Raw genomic sequence first — 17,234 nt, forward strand, 5'->3', positions numbered from 1 at the left:
TCAAAGTTGATGAGGAACCAAACATTATTTTCTGACACATTTTCGGTAATTTTTACTGGGGTAAGAACTGTCATTCCAAAGCTAGAGAATAAACACCCTGCACCTTCAAAGGAGACCTTTACATGGCTTTATCCCCATACCAGCAGCATACTTACCGTCAAAAACAGCACGACTGTACTGAGTTGTTGATGCCAAAGGTTTACAGGTAGTATCAAACTTGTTGCCATAGTTACCAATGCTAACTTCAAACTGGATAGGCTCGCCAGTGTCTTGCAGCATGGTAGCAGAATGAAACACAGCAGCCAAGCAGAACTTTCGTCTGCGCTGGTATTTCTACAACAAGAACCTTGGAAGTTGTATTGACATATTTCTAAAATAGAATCCACTATCACAGAAAACGGTAATACTTTTTTCAACGGAAATAATTATTTTAATATTTTTCCTAGTTTCTGAGATGCACCAAAAGTCTGTATCTGTCGCATAAAAAATTACTGTTTGAGATTATAAAAACGTCTCAACATGTCATGCTGCCAGGGTCTGACATTTTTGTAACCACACCATAAAAAAGCACCTCTTAATTCTAAGATTCAACTCAACTGCTTCAATTTTTAAGTCAAACCATTCTCCAAAACTAACCTGACAAGGTTACCAACAGTGACAGTAAAACAAGAATTTACCTCAACAACCAGTATGTCATCATTAGGAATCATGTCTAACTTTTTATTAACAGGTTTGCTTTCAAGTACTGTTGATAGCTCAACCAGAATTCTCCCTCTGTAAGCAACTCCTTCTCCCTGTAAAATAGTGAGACATTTAATCCAGTTTTATACCTTTCTCCTAAAATAACATAATCTTTCTTTAGCTGTACATGCTTCTAGCTTCACTTAAGTGTTCTCAAAGCTTCTGCAGGGGTATGTAAATATGTATTTGAACAAATGAAATAAACAAGTTAGGATTAATGAATACTGGAAGCAAGAAAAATATATGTAAGAAAAAAAGTCAGATAAGAATAAATGCATGTAGAGGTGCAGATAGTGAAAATTACCAAAACCACTGCTGCTCCTTCAAAAAATACATTACAAAACATAATATTATATCATCCTACCTTGCTAATCTTAAATCCAAATTGTTATTCAAAAAGAAACACCAAAGGTAGCATAATGTGAAACAAGCATTAAAATGAATGAATTCGTTAATTAAAAACAATTGGGTTTAATCTTTTTATTGAAAACAATGAATAAAGAAACTGACCTTTCCAAAGTTTAATTCATCGTATGGATCTGGGAATCCAGTGTATTCTCTTGGACTTCCATAAAAGTTTAGGTAACAAGGCCCAAATGTTGGTAAAAAGCCAACTTCCGTTTCTCCAGTGTTTGCTAACAGGAAAACATCAACATTTTATTTTTGTTAATAATTCAGATCCAGAAAAGCAATCACCATTACTTCGAAACCCAACAGAACAAATGTTAGATGTTAGTCAGTATTAGTTATTAGTGAAATAAGAACACTATTTCTGGGTATGCGATATGAATTTAAAGTAGTTATATCAATTACTGTAATTTCTTCCTAACTTCCTCTGTCCTTGTACAGTATTTACAATATACTACTTCATACAGTAAAAAACCCCACAGAATAAACAGAACTTCTGCCCCAATCCGAATATCAGGTCTTCATTAATATGAAAGAGTAATATACTCTTATGTTAATGGAAAAACATCTTTTATAGAAATAAATGAAACTGAGTAACATGAAATTTGCATTCACTTAAGTGCACAGGTCATTACTGTTCTCGCTAAACAGCTACAATAAAGATACAAGCCATATCACAAAAATCTAGTATTTAGCAAAATGAATCCTACTGTTTCTAATGTAGTATATTTTTTCTGTGATTATACTTCATGGTAAAACACAGACTACCGTAGACTCTTTAATTGCTACAGTGCAGAACACTGCACAAACTACCTTTTAAATAAGTTAGAATTCATGCAAGATTGACAGTTTGCAAACTGAGTTAATTCTCAGTTAATTACTATAACAATAAGCTCCATTTTATATCCTATTTTTATTCCACAACTAAGAAAAAGGACTGCATAGTTATGACCAAACAGGAAAGGTTCTATAATCCATTTCTTGCTGTTTCCTAACTCTCATCTTGTTTAAATGATCCTGGTGTAAAAAATATCAGAGTCAGGTTCTAAACTTTGCAACATAAATCACTTAGAATAATCTGCAGCACAATGAATGACACATTTATCACAGCAAAGGATAGCTGAGGTAAGAAGGTGAAAATAAAGGGTTATGCCTTCTATGATTGCCACAGCGACTAATAAGTGACAGAAATTAATAATAAAAATTAATGTAATGCCTTGATATTGATACTTTTCTGTCAACAAAGACATTTAAAATCTGCAAAATATGAAATAAAGATTTTCACTTCTCTATCTTGCATTCTTTTGCCCTTTTTATTTATTTATTTATTTATTTATTGACATTTAGAAAGCTTATGGTCACATATTACAGAAAGCAATTTCAAAACACTACTTCAGCCTTCAATTTAAAATTACTTTATTACAAAAGAAAAATTATAAACAAAGTATCTGGGTGAATGAATGTGTTTGTTACCTTTGACCTGTACTCCAACTTTCTTCTCACTACATCAATATTTAACACAAAATCTTTCAAAACTGGATCTTAACCTATAAAGTTACATCAAGCCATCTCTGCACAGGTTGTAACAGAATCAGATTTCATTTTTTCAAACTTATGCAGCTATCTAAGCATAATCAAAGCAAGCACTAATTATTTTATGCAGTTATTTACTTCTGTACAGCTCTGAAGCTAGAAACATAGTTTTGATCTCACAGCTATGTTAAAAATTGTAAGCCATTGTTAGAGCACTTTAAAATTGAAGAGACTGCATAGTCAACTCTAAAACACAGCCTGAAGCACCAGCCAAACAGAAATATTTTCAAACCAGTTCCAGTGCCGAAACTGTTTTATAAAGTTAGCAGTGTTTGATACTTTCTAATAACAATTGTGAAGTCCTTCACACAATTAAATAAATAAATATATATATACACACACACATATATATATTTTAAGATGATGCATTTTCTCAAGCAATACTTCTGTTTGGGCAACGGAAAGAAAAAGCAGTAACAGACCAAGATATAAACCTTCATATGATGAAGCCCCAGTTCCCGAAGATGAAAATTCTATATTATAAAAAGAGAAGATGTTACGTGACAGGAGACAATGACATTTAAAAATAAATAAAACAAGAAGCCACCTGCTTTAAAAATACAGCTAAAGGCCTGAGGAAAAAATAAAACTCAAGTGGGCTAGAATTTTGTTTCCTGATTACAATAACAAAGGTACTACTTTTTTTTGTACAAATCCCCAAGAAAAAAAAAATGAAAAAAGCATATAGCATATAGCTAACCCAAGAGATAACTCTTTTGTTGCCTGTTTCAGATTTGTACAGTCCCCCTCTCCCATTATAAAAAATAAAATAAGAAAACCACTACATTTCATAGCCCATTAGGATGTCCTTATTTACTGAACTAGCTCAGTTTCCCAGTCCCTTAGAAGCTAGAACAGGCTTCAAGCACTGATCTCCTGGAAAGATTACCAACTGGCATTTTACACAGAAATGGCCATTCCAATGTCAGTACTTCAATAGAGAATCTACTTAGATTGATAAGCAAGGTATGACTCAGCAGCAGTTCAAGTTGCATATTCCTGTGAGTAGCACAAGTGATTTCTCCACAACTGAATTTTCCCCAACAGCCCAGTCTTTCTATCTTTAACTTCCCATTGCCTTTTTCTATAACCTTTGCTTTTGCCTCTGATTGTGTATGGGATACACGAAAACAATATTTGCACAAAGCTGTACTTTCAACAGCAAATACTTTGAAGGGGGATGAATTATAAGCCTGAGGTTATCTGACTGAAAACACACTTCCATCTGATAAGATAATTAAATACTTGCTCAAGTCACTGCAGAACTGGAGCCACTCCTTTTGTTTTTAAACTCCTGACATAGCTACCAACTCAAGGACAAACTAGTCTGTTTTCAGACAACATGCATGTATTATATGTGTTTCATAAACACAACAGAAAAAACAGTAATTTAGATCCTTATTGTGGAAATGGTTTTCTGTCAGTGTTCTACAAGCACTAAGTACGCAAATAAATAAATGTAAAGTCTGTTCAAGTCTGTACTTTATCATATTGTATAGACACCTAATATGCCACACTACGTATATTAAAACGCAATTTTTTTTCTGGCTAAGTAACACAATAATTGTCACGGAGCTGGCTCAGTTGTATGAGAGATTCTGCTATAAAAATAAGATGGGATTATAGAAGTAGATCACCAGGAAATTATTAATAAAATGTTCACAACATTGTATTAGAACAGAAAAATAACAGGAAATGTGTAATTTAATGTTTCCCAAAATCTTGGCACAAAACTCCTTCTTACAACATTGTAAAGAATTGTTTTATTGAAAAGCTATAGTCTAACAAGGTCAACACATTAAGAACTTCATATCCTGCCTAACAAAATTTGTTTTCTTGCAGTTAATCAGTTCTGCCTTTTAATCTTTATGGAATCACAAATCTAGTCACCTAAACTGAAGCACGTAAGCAAGTTCTCTGCAATCATAGTATTGCAGACATTCCATTAGTTCATTGAATCTACTAAAACAAGGGCTACTTAATAGTTATGTGCAGCGCTCATATGATGAGAGGCAGTGCCAATTTCTATAAAGCTGCTGATCAAAGCAGTGACTGATCCAACTCCTCCCCCCCAACATCTGAAAGCAGTATAAAGGAAATGCACAGGTGGTTCTAGATCATTCCTGCAGACTAACTATTCAGGAACATTCTCCTGTTTTTAGGTTCTCTTCCCAGAGAAAGCACAGACAATCTTATAAGGTGGCAACAAAATCTTGTCCGCTAGCACCTGATGAAGTAGTGATTATGAAACAGTAACTCTGGATTGTAAATGTTGTATTAAGAATCGTAGTAAATGTATGCATCTCACTAATGACACAGAGATCACATGGTTTTCTGAAGTTGGTAAAGAACTGGTTTGCAAATTTAATTGATTGATTATCTTCGTAAGTAAAACTGATTTTTGAGGTAGTTACTGCAATTTAATGATGTGGTTTAAATGTTTTACTATTTTGAAAAGTCTCACTGTGTGTTTTCCATGTGCATTGTTTTGAAAACTCTGGAAATAGACTATCTTGTTGCCACAGAACTGAGAAACTACAGGAAACTAGACTTTCTTAGGAGCACTGACCCTTGCTATTCCTAATACCACAAGAGAAGATAGCTGAATCAGTTACCTTCAACTTCTCCTCCAGATGAAGCAATTTTTGAGAGACTTAAATAAGTTGTTCCTACTACATCATTTTTTGTAAGACGATCCCTACAAAAAGAAAAAGATTTTAGTTAAACATAATGCTGGCCATCCTACATTGAAGCGAGACAAAGGCACTCCAAGATGGTGTATTCACATTTTGTATCACTTGGAATGCTTTAATATTACTAACAGAAGGCATTTAATTGATAATTACAAAAGTGAGCTGTATCATGAGGAAGTCATGCGAAGTACTGTAAAACTCTTTAAAAACCTGGTAGAATTTCAGTAACCAACCTAGGAGCTGCTCTGTTGAAAAAAATCATTTGCTTCTCAGGAGTACAAGTAGTCAGCAATGTGCAAACCAGAGCCCTGTGATATATTCTGCCTTCTCCCCAGAACTATGCTTAATAAGTACAATCAGATATACAGGAAGAATAGCAACTCTGTGGCTTACTAGTATTTGAACCACCTAAACCAGAACTCAAAATATGCTTAATGTTCTGAATAGCATTCAACAATACGCAAATAGGAAGATGATATGAGCATGACACATGTTTACAGAACCAGGCATTCAAGTTTTACTTGATAATATAATGGAATTAATTATTTTTTAACACATTAGTGACCCAGTTAGTGGGCACAAAACTAAGAAAGAAAAATGACAAGTGCATGCATTAGAAACATTACATTATCACCTAACTAGCAATAGCGCTCAGTGCTCACTGTACAAAAGTAACAATATTCCCATATTATGCTAATCACACCTATTGTAAAGAAACCATATTATTAAAATTACCTAAACACTTGTTTATATACTCTTGTGGATTAAGACTCCAACACCACCTGATACTTACAGAACCAGACTTCACTTAATATAATTTATGTTGTCTAGTACTTTGATTAAGTCGTAACTCACCAGTCAACAACTGCAAGCTTTATTTTCTCACACATTGAAGGAAACTGAAAAAAGCAATGATAATAAAATAACTCATTACTTATTTCAATTCTGTAATGTTAATGCCCTAGATTCCAAAAGAATGCCAATTTTCTGAAGAAATGAGAAAAAAACTGACCTTGACTTGAAGATAAATAATTTGGTTCCACTCTGGGTTAGCATTTTTCTCAATTATGTTTGTGCAAACCTAAAAAAATAAAAATCAAATACATAGCATATCAAAGATATAACAGAAAAGCATATACTAGCTATGATTTAGGATCAATCGTATTCTAATCAGTGAGGGAGTAGTAAATGCTAAATGCTGAGAGGTTTATGCTCCAATCAGCTTTCATTTGGTAAATACTGCTAAACTGACCTACATATACGATGTTGATGGCTATTGGATGGAAAATAAAATTTTGAAACTGTGTTTAAACCTGAGGCTGGAGTTGCCTTAAAAAGAAAAAAGCTTGTTATTTCCACTAGCTACAAGAAAGATGCTTTCACACTAGTACTGATCTGTTATCACAGCAGAGAAGTAAGACATAGGAATGACCTGATTCCAGATTATTTAATGTAGATTTTAGAGAGGATGAGGAATATACTCTATGGGAAAGACTATATTAATTATTGGTAATGTCTGCTGAAGATTTTCTATGTTTACTGGGGGTGTTGACCTGATTATATAACATAATAAAGGAACACATTTTTCCTCTTGAAGAAAAAAACATTTTTCCTCTTGAAGACTGTCTAGCTATGAATATAGGCTGTGCAATTAGGCTTCAGCTCAAATTTGGTATTCTGAGGAACATGTTAGTCATAAAATGCACAAATGCTGTTAATCTGTCCAGAAAAATCTGCACTATCAGTTACAAAAACTGATCAGGAACAACCAGTAGGTAAGCAATCTGGCATACATAATTTCCTAGCATTTAATCATACATTCCTTTTCTTAGTCAACAACTTTGCACCCATTCTACTCTACCTCATAAGTTTGTCCTCATTCTAATAAGTGAACTTTAGGGCTAATACTTCTTTATTTCCATAATTTAAGTAAGCTTAAAAATGTATATTGGCATATAAATTCTGTTCTCAGGACTATGACTAACATAAAGTGACTCAGGTATTTACTCAATTACCTTTTTTCCAGCAAAGGAAACTTCTACAAAGGGATCCACCAGATTTTTCTTGTCTGCTTCTCCTCCAAATATTTCCTTGACAGTCTGTGCAAAAGCATCATCCACTGCACAGAAGTTTCAAAACAGAAGTGTTTATGCTTTCTTTTTTTTTTTTTTTTTTTTTTTTAAATTATTATTATTATTTTAAACTTGCCATAGCAATCCCACCAAAATCAACCAATTTACAGATCTAGGTAGGATGATCTGATGAACAAAGTTGTGAAGAGTAAGAATCTACCAGTGAAAATTGAGAGTTTAGGCTTCGGTGAAATTTCAGTAATATAAATTTTTGAAACATTCTACGGAGTGCTCATGTGCTCCTCAATTTAGGGGCATAGTTGTATTTGAAAAAAATTTACTCAAGTTCCTGTAGACACAGTCACTTGTTGTCACAGATAAAGGAAGAAGTCATGCTAAGATGGATGAAACTGAAACATGCACTATATACTCAAACTAGACATGCACAGAACATCCAGCATACCTGCAGATCATCTGGACTCGAATCTTAACTTCTGTGATTGGACATAATCTAATGAAGATGACCACTACCTGAAGCAATATGGCCCACTCAGCAACAGAGGAACATTACTCATCAGGTGCGTAACATTAAATTAACCATTACAAGAATTAAGTAGACTTACTGAGTATTACCAAAGAGCTTGAAATAGGCTACTTAAACCATCACAGAATTATTGGCTCAAATAATGATGTAAAACGCTCTAGATGTGTTATGTTCATGGAATGTTTCCAAACAGCTATCACAGGTATTTCTAATGGCAATCGAATACACCAATGGACAAGTAATAAGACTGATGTACTTTGTGGAATATCCTCAGCTCTGTAGATTTTGAGAAGGAAAGTGACCCATCGAAGTGCAATTCCAGCTGGTAATAACAGATTGCTCTCCACATCATCACTTTCATTATCTCTTTCCCTTTTTTCAACCTGTTGGGAGATATATTGGCACATAGTATCCGGTATGTAAGAAAGACGGAGTAATCTATAAATTTAAGGCGATTAGTTAAACTGGTGCCCACAACATCTTACAGGTAGAAGACTGTGTCAGTTTCATTATAAAGAATGAGACTTCATTGAATTATCAAACTATAAAAAATAATTATACTCAAACTATTTTATTTATATTTTAATCTCTATGCTATTCAACTGTAGAAGCCTACTACAATAACACTTCTGAAAACATCATCTGATGATCATTATTGCACTCATGCGTAAGGCCAACTGTGCAATTTTCATACCTATCTCAAGATGAATATTGTGGTAAGGAATCTAACTATAATTAGAAAATACATACAATTCTGATATAATTTACCAAAACTTACTGCTTCCTCCCTTAGAAATAAACAGGAGATCAAAAATGTCACCACAAATAACTACAAATATCCTTGTGATGTCAAGAATCATGAAGACAGCCTGATCTCTAAAGGTCCCTTCCAACCCAAAACATTCTATGATCCTATAATATTGAACGAGAAGGATATATTCCATGGTTGTAGTGACATTACATTTAACTAAGGAGTAGCAGAATGTATAAATCTTAATCAGGAATAACAGCAGTATTGGAACTACAACAGTCAAGTGAGAAAAAAGTTACAGAGAGGGCTTATTTTTTACCTTTACAAGACAACAGACAGTTAAAGACTGAATTGTTAAAAACAGTAGTTACTTTTAACATGTTTTCCTATACATCAAATTAACTCATGCCTAAACTGTAATTATTGATGGGCCTGATTTTCACCTGGTAAGTATTTGGAGCTTTCTGGTACTCAGGTTTCTCTGCAGGCTTGTCTATATTATACAGTAGTCAAGACATCCCTGAGTTAGTCCTGGAACTGATATCAGTATGCTGCTCAGTCTGATTAGATATGCTAAGAGGAATTACATATTAGCTTGCATGTGACATCAGGCTAACAGATCTGTGCTTCTTCCAGGACACAGAAGTTACATACTGCTTACAGAGGACGTTATACAGAGCTGTGAGGGGGAACATGAATTATCAACGGTAGATAAAGAAGAAAAGCATGTAAATCAAACTTACGGGTGGCTCATCTCCAGTTCCTAGGACAAACATGCTAACTTTCATATAGCCTTTAGCTCCTGAGCTTGTATCCTCAGGATCACTCAGCAAAAGCCATTTTCTCATGACTGCATGGCCTAAAAGTGAACATAAAACACCCCTAGTAACATCCATTAAATAAAGACAGAAATCAATGTCAAAGCCAACTGCTCCAAAAAGCCTACTTTATTCTACAAGTAATTATTTTAAAAATTTATCCTTAGACAGGTCTGAATATCGCTATTCAAAACAGAAAATCTAGCGGTGTTAAAACATTAAGTGGCACACTATTTAACAATTTACAAATAAGTTTGCATCATCTTTCATTTTTTCTTTTTGGTCTTTGATACCAAAGCTAATATACAAATTTTATGTGCTTGTTCTTCATCTTGAAATCATTGAAAGGAATTACATATTATTGGATTTTTTTTGTTTGTTTATACGTTAAGCAGCAATTTCAACTTTCCATTTACTTACATTTTTACTTTAGAAATAGTAATGAAAATGTTTCAATTCCAAGTTTCAAGAACTCAAGCACACTTTTCTTCTAGGAAAGAAGCTCTGAGGTAGCTGTTACTTACCAGGTTCATCATAAACATAGCCAATGTCAATCTGCAATAAAGATCAAAGGCATTATATCTGAAGAAATACCAGAACAGGAAAATGCTAGGCAAGTCCTCCACGCTTTTTCAAAAGTTTGTCACAAACAAGAGAAAGTTTACATAGCATATTCTTGGGATGAGAAAGAGAAAACGCTGTACATTTACAAAAAAGGAATTTTGAATGGGTAGAACAATCAAGAAGAAAATGCAATAAAAGATGGATGCAAACTAACAGCTTGCTCCTTCCTTCCTCAGATCCCCAGCTTTCCCATTTATTGGAGACAGAAGATGGGGCTAATTACTTCTTCTTAAACTCCTTATGTTCCTCCATTATTTTATGTTCATACAGGCTTTTCAGAAATCTTTTTTCCCCTATTTCCTGCTCAGCATCCTGCTCAGATCAGTTGCAGAAATTAAGCTTTTTTGTTTGTTTGTTTTGTTTTTAAATGAGTAATTTAATTTCTCTTTTTATAAAAGGTGAGCAATTTTTTCCCCACTGTGTCAAACCTGGACAAGATTGCACATGAACCCCTACTGTATTGATTGTATCAGGTTTTAAACACATTCAGGAATGTTTACTCATGGCAACTGGGCCAATATTCCTTGCAGGTCTGAAAAGGTCATTTTCTAGAAAGAATTGCTCTTGGGGTTTCTTCCTGGAATGCACATGGGAACAGAAAGCATCTGAATGACATGCTGTCACCTGCCTGTTCTTATTAGTCCTTCAGTCCTTCATAGAGAAATATACCTGTCTGAATCATTAGAAATTACATGGTAACATAAGCAGCACAGAGCAAAACCAAGCAAGCTTCATCTAGAGAGGAGCGCTCTTCCACATGTACATATTTTCATGAAAAGGTGGTCCAGAGATGTACTGAATTTTTGCAGTACAAAATAAGCAGACACAAAAGACAACCAACACTGACACGGGAAGTGTTATAATAGGGGATCCCAGCAACTACTACAATTGTCATGTGAATACTTTGTCTATACTGCCTTAGGATACCTTCTATAGGCAGATGTTCATCTCTCAATAGTGACTGTAACGCATACAAATAAAAACAACATCACCGACATGAGAAGGGCAGAAATTAATTTAAACTTTTCCATGATTTTTACTTAACAAATTTCTGACAAAATGACCTTTCCACATCACTTAAGAATGTGCATTTTACGCTGACATGTGCATCACTATTCTGCCTAATAAAATTATTTCTTCAGGCCCTACCTCATACCAAATAATCACCTTGTTACTTTTCAAGTGAAACATTTACCTTTTGGAAAATACATTTTTTCTCTTGGATACAAGTGAAAGAACTTGGTAAATAAAACAAAATTTTCTTTAACAGTAATCATCCACTCAAATCAGAAAACTGATTATCAGTGGTTAGAACAACCAGTCTCTAGCATAACAAGCAAGACATCACTAGGTAACCTTTGGCCCCATACTAAAGCAGTATAATTTTAAATTTTTAAAACAAAGACTTAAAAAATGTATCTCATTTTCTTTAATTTAGTCAAGATACGGAGGTTGGTTTCATACTCACCTTAAACTCTCCCATTAGACAGTCTGCTCGTAGAGAATAAGAATCATACACCTATAAAGATAGATATGAAACAGGAATGCTCCTAAACTTCACAGTGAAATGGCCAGACAACCCCATATGCATCCATCTGCCCCTTGGAACATGCACCATTTTTTCTTACCCGAATACTAATTGTTTCATCAAGCAACTCCAAAGGAGTCATGTGGACATTGTAGAAAAATAGCTGTTAAGGTAAAAACAAAAACAAACAAATATTTTGAAACAGAAAATGCCTCACATAACTCTCTGGATAGAAAATATGAAAACATGACTTTAAAAGGCGTGTGAAATATGCCTGCTAAAATACTATCAGCCTAGCTCCTTGTTGGAAACATTATCTGATAATTTAGTGCAGAATTAAAAACTGAACTACATAAATAAACTTAGTATAAAATAGAAGACAAAGTCAAGACTTCCATTTGAAAGAATGTAGTAGTAGGTATAGTCCTGTTGTAAACTATCAGCGTTGCCCTTGCTCTGCACTTCATAGTCTTCTCAGGGGAACAGCTTCTTAACTATAAAAGTTATTTGTTCTCTGGGACATTCAATCCTGGTCTAGTCATCTCTGTTGTACCTGTCAAAATAGTCTTTAGTGTTCATGATGATAAGCGACTGTAATGATTTGCATCTGTGAAATGGCTATTGTAACAAACCTGATAGTCTGATAGCATGAAGAAATACACTATTTAATAGGTTATTTGCTTTATTGATAGCATATGCTTTACTAAGTTTGGTCTTTGAGACCAGAGATACTTCAGTCAGTACTTTATCCAACAACAGAAAAGGAGTAAATAAAAATGGCCCCACCTCTAAATACTGAGACTGACTAAAAATTGATACAATGTGCACGTGATTTTCTCCCTTTCCCTTCCCCCCTCTTTTCTTTTTCCCTACCAATGCTTAATGAATTTTAAATGCTACCTGCAGCTTAGTTCAAGTCTCAGTCTTTTCACTACATTCCTTGTTTTTGCCTGCATGAGTTAAACGTCCACATGTTTACTGTTCCAAACACAGGATCATTTATTTTTGTGCTGTTTATACTTTTATGTTTATAAATTCCTTCCTGCCATTTCCATATGTTTGATGTACAAATCCTTGTCTGGACAAAAATCTAGCTGTGCATTTACAAATCATGTGTAGCAACACAAAGGCTTTTCCAGATTCTGTATAGTAGTCTTACTTACCCAAAGCACTGTATGGAAAGCTCAGCTGCAAACACCAAAAGAAGACTACAGTGATTTCCTAATTTTTCAGTGATTTTATAACCTATTCAAAACCCTTGTTATGTCACATGGCCGATCATATCAAAGAACAAGTTCCATATGTCTCAGTTGAAGTTTGATTTCTTTCTAGATAGTTTGCTAGGACTGCCAGAAATAGTGATGTTGAATTTACTAATGTGAATACATAAATAAAGGGACTGGGCACTTGGAAATTCATGTTAGTCACATTATCCTTAAATATTACAAAATTATTATTTATTGACTATAATGAAAGCTGTGATAACCATTTTTTCCTCATCTGATGGCATCAACCTTTCAGCTGAATTTTTTTTTTTACAACACTCACTTCATCAAAATATGGGTTGTTTCCTCTTTTGATTCTTGTTCGGTGTGTCTGACCACAAACATGAACTTTGACAACTGGTTTTATGTTATTTCCAGGCAACTGACGACCTTCGATGACTCTAACACGAATCTGAATAAATATAAATAAACAATAATGAAAATTAAATATCTGTATTAACTCACACCCTATGCTTTCTCTGTTGACAACAATTTCTCAGTATGCCACCAAAAAAGTTAACCAGCACCTGAAGTTGCTGGCAGATACACTTTTAAGCATAGATAGGCTTTTAAAGCATCAACTATGACAGCAAGTATAATTTCACTTGACTTTTTCAAAACAAGTTGGAGGTAAGTTTTGCAACAAGGTTTTTTTTTTTTTTTTTTTTTTTAACATGCTTTTACTACTTATTTTTAAAGGTGCTATTGTAGCTTGTTATCTACAGATGTATAATAAATAAGGTTTACCCAGATTTCAGTCAAATGTTCAAAACTGGACATCTCTGTAACAGGCACTTTTGAAAAATAATTTGTAAGTACAGGCTTTCAAGCAAAGTGGTTAATTGTTTCTACAGTCTATTAGCTTTGCACGATCTGACATTAAATCATACTCAAGACAATGTGAAAGGAGTGATGTCATGACAAGTCAGAAAAAGGCAACATGCAATATTTAATAAATCTATTACCTGGAAATCTTGTGGTTTGTTAGAAATGATTCTCCGTGTTTTCTTTCCTTTGGTGATGCGCCTAGCTAGCTGGGCTTCCTTTGTGCCACTTGGAACTGTTGATGTGATGTTACCAACAGGACCATCCATGCCATCCTCATAATCTCCATCGTCTTCTCCATCTGCTACGGTTAAAAAACATTGCAGTCAATAAACAAATAGTACAGCTTAATATTGAAGTTCTGTGAATAAGAGTCTGATATACGAGAGTTATACTGGAATTTTATTATCATCTCATTTTAACAAATGTATTTATTTATTTTTTGCTGACACGCTTCCAAATCCTTTTGGAAGTTAGTTATTTTAACCTGCTTAAGAATAAATTTATATCCTAACCAAGCTAACCATAGGTTTGTCCCACTTCAGAATGCAGATTATCTAATACAATTCCTATATACTTTTTTGAACCAAACAAGTTCAGTAGTAGTAAAGTGCAATTCTTTCATTCCAGCTAAAGCTATTTTTCCTAGAAGCAAGAATAGGCTCTAGCATAGCATCTGAAGTTTTTACCTCAGAGCCTTGAAAATATGAAGATATTTAGAGTTTCTCAAGGGTGAATAGTGCCATCTTAAATAAAAATATGAATCCCCCTCCACAGCATTTAACTGTGGAATAAAGGGAAGTTTTTTAGTAAGTCTCTTCAATGACAGTTCTGAAATCACAACAGCTCTGTGGAAGACAGTTCTATATCAAACAGTGAAATTCCAGCACTGCAAAACAGAATCCATAAATATCTAGACCACAAAATTGTTCAATTCCCTTGTGTTTCTAGTTTCTTTTCTTAAACAGAGGACAGTGAGTATGGTAAAACCTACAGTAAGAACAAGCTGTGCATCTGGTGGCTAGCATTAACAATGTTTATTATCTTTGTGAGTGAATTTGTCAACACAGGGTAATGAACACTTTGATAATGAATTCATCAGCAGTTCTTGCAAGAGACATGTAAAACCACAAAGACTGACATACCATCTACTTGATAACTGGAAAACTCCACCTCCCTAACATTTTTCAGATTCATCTGCCCTGATGGATACATGCAACTGTTTGATTACACATCCTGACTTAGCACTTCATTTTTAATTTCCGAAAAGGAACTGCAGCAGTCACAACTGGGGAGGTGACTTTATTTCATGGGAAATGGGTTTTTACAATAATGAACTAAGGTGTGTTTGCTAACTGGCACTGAAATAATTTTCACGCAGTTGCTGGATACTAGCTAAAAGCCTGCTGTGTTCTGTTTATCTGTATTACCTTATAGTTCAAATATAAGTGCATTTTTAAAAGGCTATCAAAATAATCTCATACAAGTCAAATAGTATTTTTAGCCTGCAAGTCCAGATTTCAATGTAATATTGCAAAGTTTAGTAATTTAACACACAACTTTTCTATTTACATTACCTAACCTTCCACTCCTCAAGCACACCTCTCAGTGGAATCAAAATTTCAGGAGATTCTTCATCTCTAATTTTTTTCCTTCTTATGTAACTCTCTATCAGCAGATAATGGCCAAACTGATTTATTTTTTCCTCAAATGCATCAAATTTTTTACATTTAATTCTTTCTGCACAAGCACAGCCTGGCTATTAGGGTAATTATTTGCCTGTCAACTGAAGAAATCTGTTGTTACTTCACAGTTCTCTCATGAGTCTGAAAAAACAGTGGATCTCAAAAACATTCTCAGAAAAAGACTGGGTAAAATTATACATCAAGACAAAAGAATATTCCCTACAATAATTACAAGGACTACTCAAGTATCAAGCCTAAATTAAGATACAGAAGTGTATTTCAAAACTTACTTATTCTAAAAAAAAAAAAAAATTAATGCTTTAAGAAAATCTTTTCATAAGGCTCCAACATAGAAATATATTTTTCAAAAAGTGCAACTTCCCTGCTTATTTTTCTTACCTCTGCAATAAGCTGATAGATAACTGCTATTTCTTTGAGCATTAAAAAAATATATAATATGTATATAATATATATATATAAATCTTTCATTCTTTAACAAAAGCCCTTTTGAAAAGCTTTTAAACGAAGTTATTCTTTTGTAACTCAATTCCACTGGAGAAAATGAAGCTAAAAACATTTTGTGTCAGGAAATTCCAATTTTCCTCCTAACTGTAGTGCTGAGTCATCCTCAATTTCTTTTTAAATCACTATTTGGCAGTCTTGGCATGCTTGCTTCTGGTTAGTATTATTTTTTATATATATATTATATATATATATATATATATTTTTTTTTTTTGTGGCGAACAATTCTGTTTAATCACTTTCTTGCCTTATCTTACATATTTCCATGATCTTTTAACAACAATGTTCTGAAAACAAGGTTGAAATACCTTCTTGTGTATTGGTCCCTCCTGGGTCATTTGGATTTGCAGGTCCAGCTGGTGGCTCATATCCTACTACCAAATCAATTGTTGCCTATAGAGAAACACATGGTTTTGTATGAAACACACAGTATTCACAATAATTCATTTAAAGCCGTTAAGTCGTTCTAACACTGAACACGAGCAGTAACTATTCATGGTCACAGCAGAGTTTATTATGAAGTTTCAGCTTATTAGTAAACGAGTAAATTGATAATAAGCTATATATAGATACAAACAATAAAGGCTGAAGAAGTTCCAGGTAATGGAATAGACTCTAAAATTATATTTAGAGAATGGGATTGCAGTGTTTATATTTAGAAAAAACACTGTTAAAATGCATGCATATAAGATGTGCAACAAATATTAATATATTTTCACAACGCTCATGGCAGATTAGTTGACATCCTAAATTTACAAATGAAAAAGGCAGAGAGAAATAACACTATCTAACCAACAACTTAATAAGTCTGAACCGTAAGTAAAGTTTCCTATCTGGCTCTCCTAATTGCTTGTTCATACTTCCATCCTGGAAAAAAAATAAAAATGTCATTTTCCACTGTAATTACAGAATTGTTTTTTAGTGCTAGGCTGTGTTTTTGCATTAATGAATAAAACATTATTCCTAGTTGCCACAGTAACATGAGGAGTCAGCAAAACCACCACAACCCTGTGACCAACTAACCATGATATTAAACTACAGCTGAAGAGATACTGAAATTACCCTTTAAAGCCTCTTATTAAGAGGACTGGAACGTAGTATGAAGTGGCTTAGCAGCCAGTCTGTGCAAACAATAAGGTCCCAGTTCTAGACGCTACTTTTATCA

At 33.9% G+C, this 17,234-nt stretch overlaps 1 protein-coding gene across 5 annotated transcripts in view; it reads right to left on the reverse strand.

Moving 5' to 3' along the window:
* MYOF (myoferlin) overlaps positions 1-17,234 on the reverse strand; it is a 66,257-nt gene that overhangs the window by 32,519 nt on the left and 16,504 nt on the right. Inside the window, exons 5-20 of one of the 5 annotated variants that reach the window (XM_082764499.1) lie at positions 16,378-16,462; positions 14,003-14,163; positions 13,321-13,449; positions 11,873-11,935; positions 11,713-11,763; positions 10,145-10,175; positions 9,546-9,661; positions 8,308-8,434; positions 7,451-7,554; positions 6,448-6,516; positions 6,291-6,334; positions 5,358-5,440; positions 3,177-3,215; positions 1,252-1,376; positions 678-794; positions 156-333 (exon numbers count right to left, since the gene is read on the reverse strand). In XM_082764499.1, coding sequence (XP_082620625.1) covers positions 156-333; positions 678-794; positions 1,252-1,376; positions 3,177-3,215; positions 5,358-5,440; positions 6,291-6,334; positions 6,448-6,516; positions 7,451-7,554; positions 8,308-8,434; positions 9,546-9,661; positions 10,145-10,175; positions 11,713-11,763; positions 11,873-11,935; positions 13,321-13,449; positions 14,003-14,163; positions 16,378-16,462 — 1,522 coding nt within the window. Of the gene's footprint in view, positions 1-155; positions 334-677; positions 795-1,251; positions 1,377-3,164; positions 3,216-5,357; positions 5,441-6,290; positions 6,335-6,447; positions 6,517-7,450; positions 7,555-8,307; positions 8,435-9,545; positions 9,662-10,144; positions 10,176-11,712; positions 11,764-11,872; positions 11,936-13,320; positions 13,450-14,002; positions 14,167-16,377; positions 16,463-17,234 lie in introns of all 5 variants that reach the window. The other 4 variants (XM_082764497.1, XM_082764498.1, XM_082764496.1 and 1 more) reach the window with 4 other exon arrangements.

The sequence above is a fragment of the Aythya marila genome (assembly GCF_965140915.1).
Source record: "Aythya marila genome assembly, chromosome: 7".
NCBI classification, from domain to species: Eukaryota; Metazoa; Chordata; class Aves; order Anseriformes; family Anatidae; genus Aythya; species Aythya marila.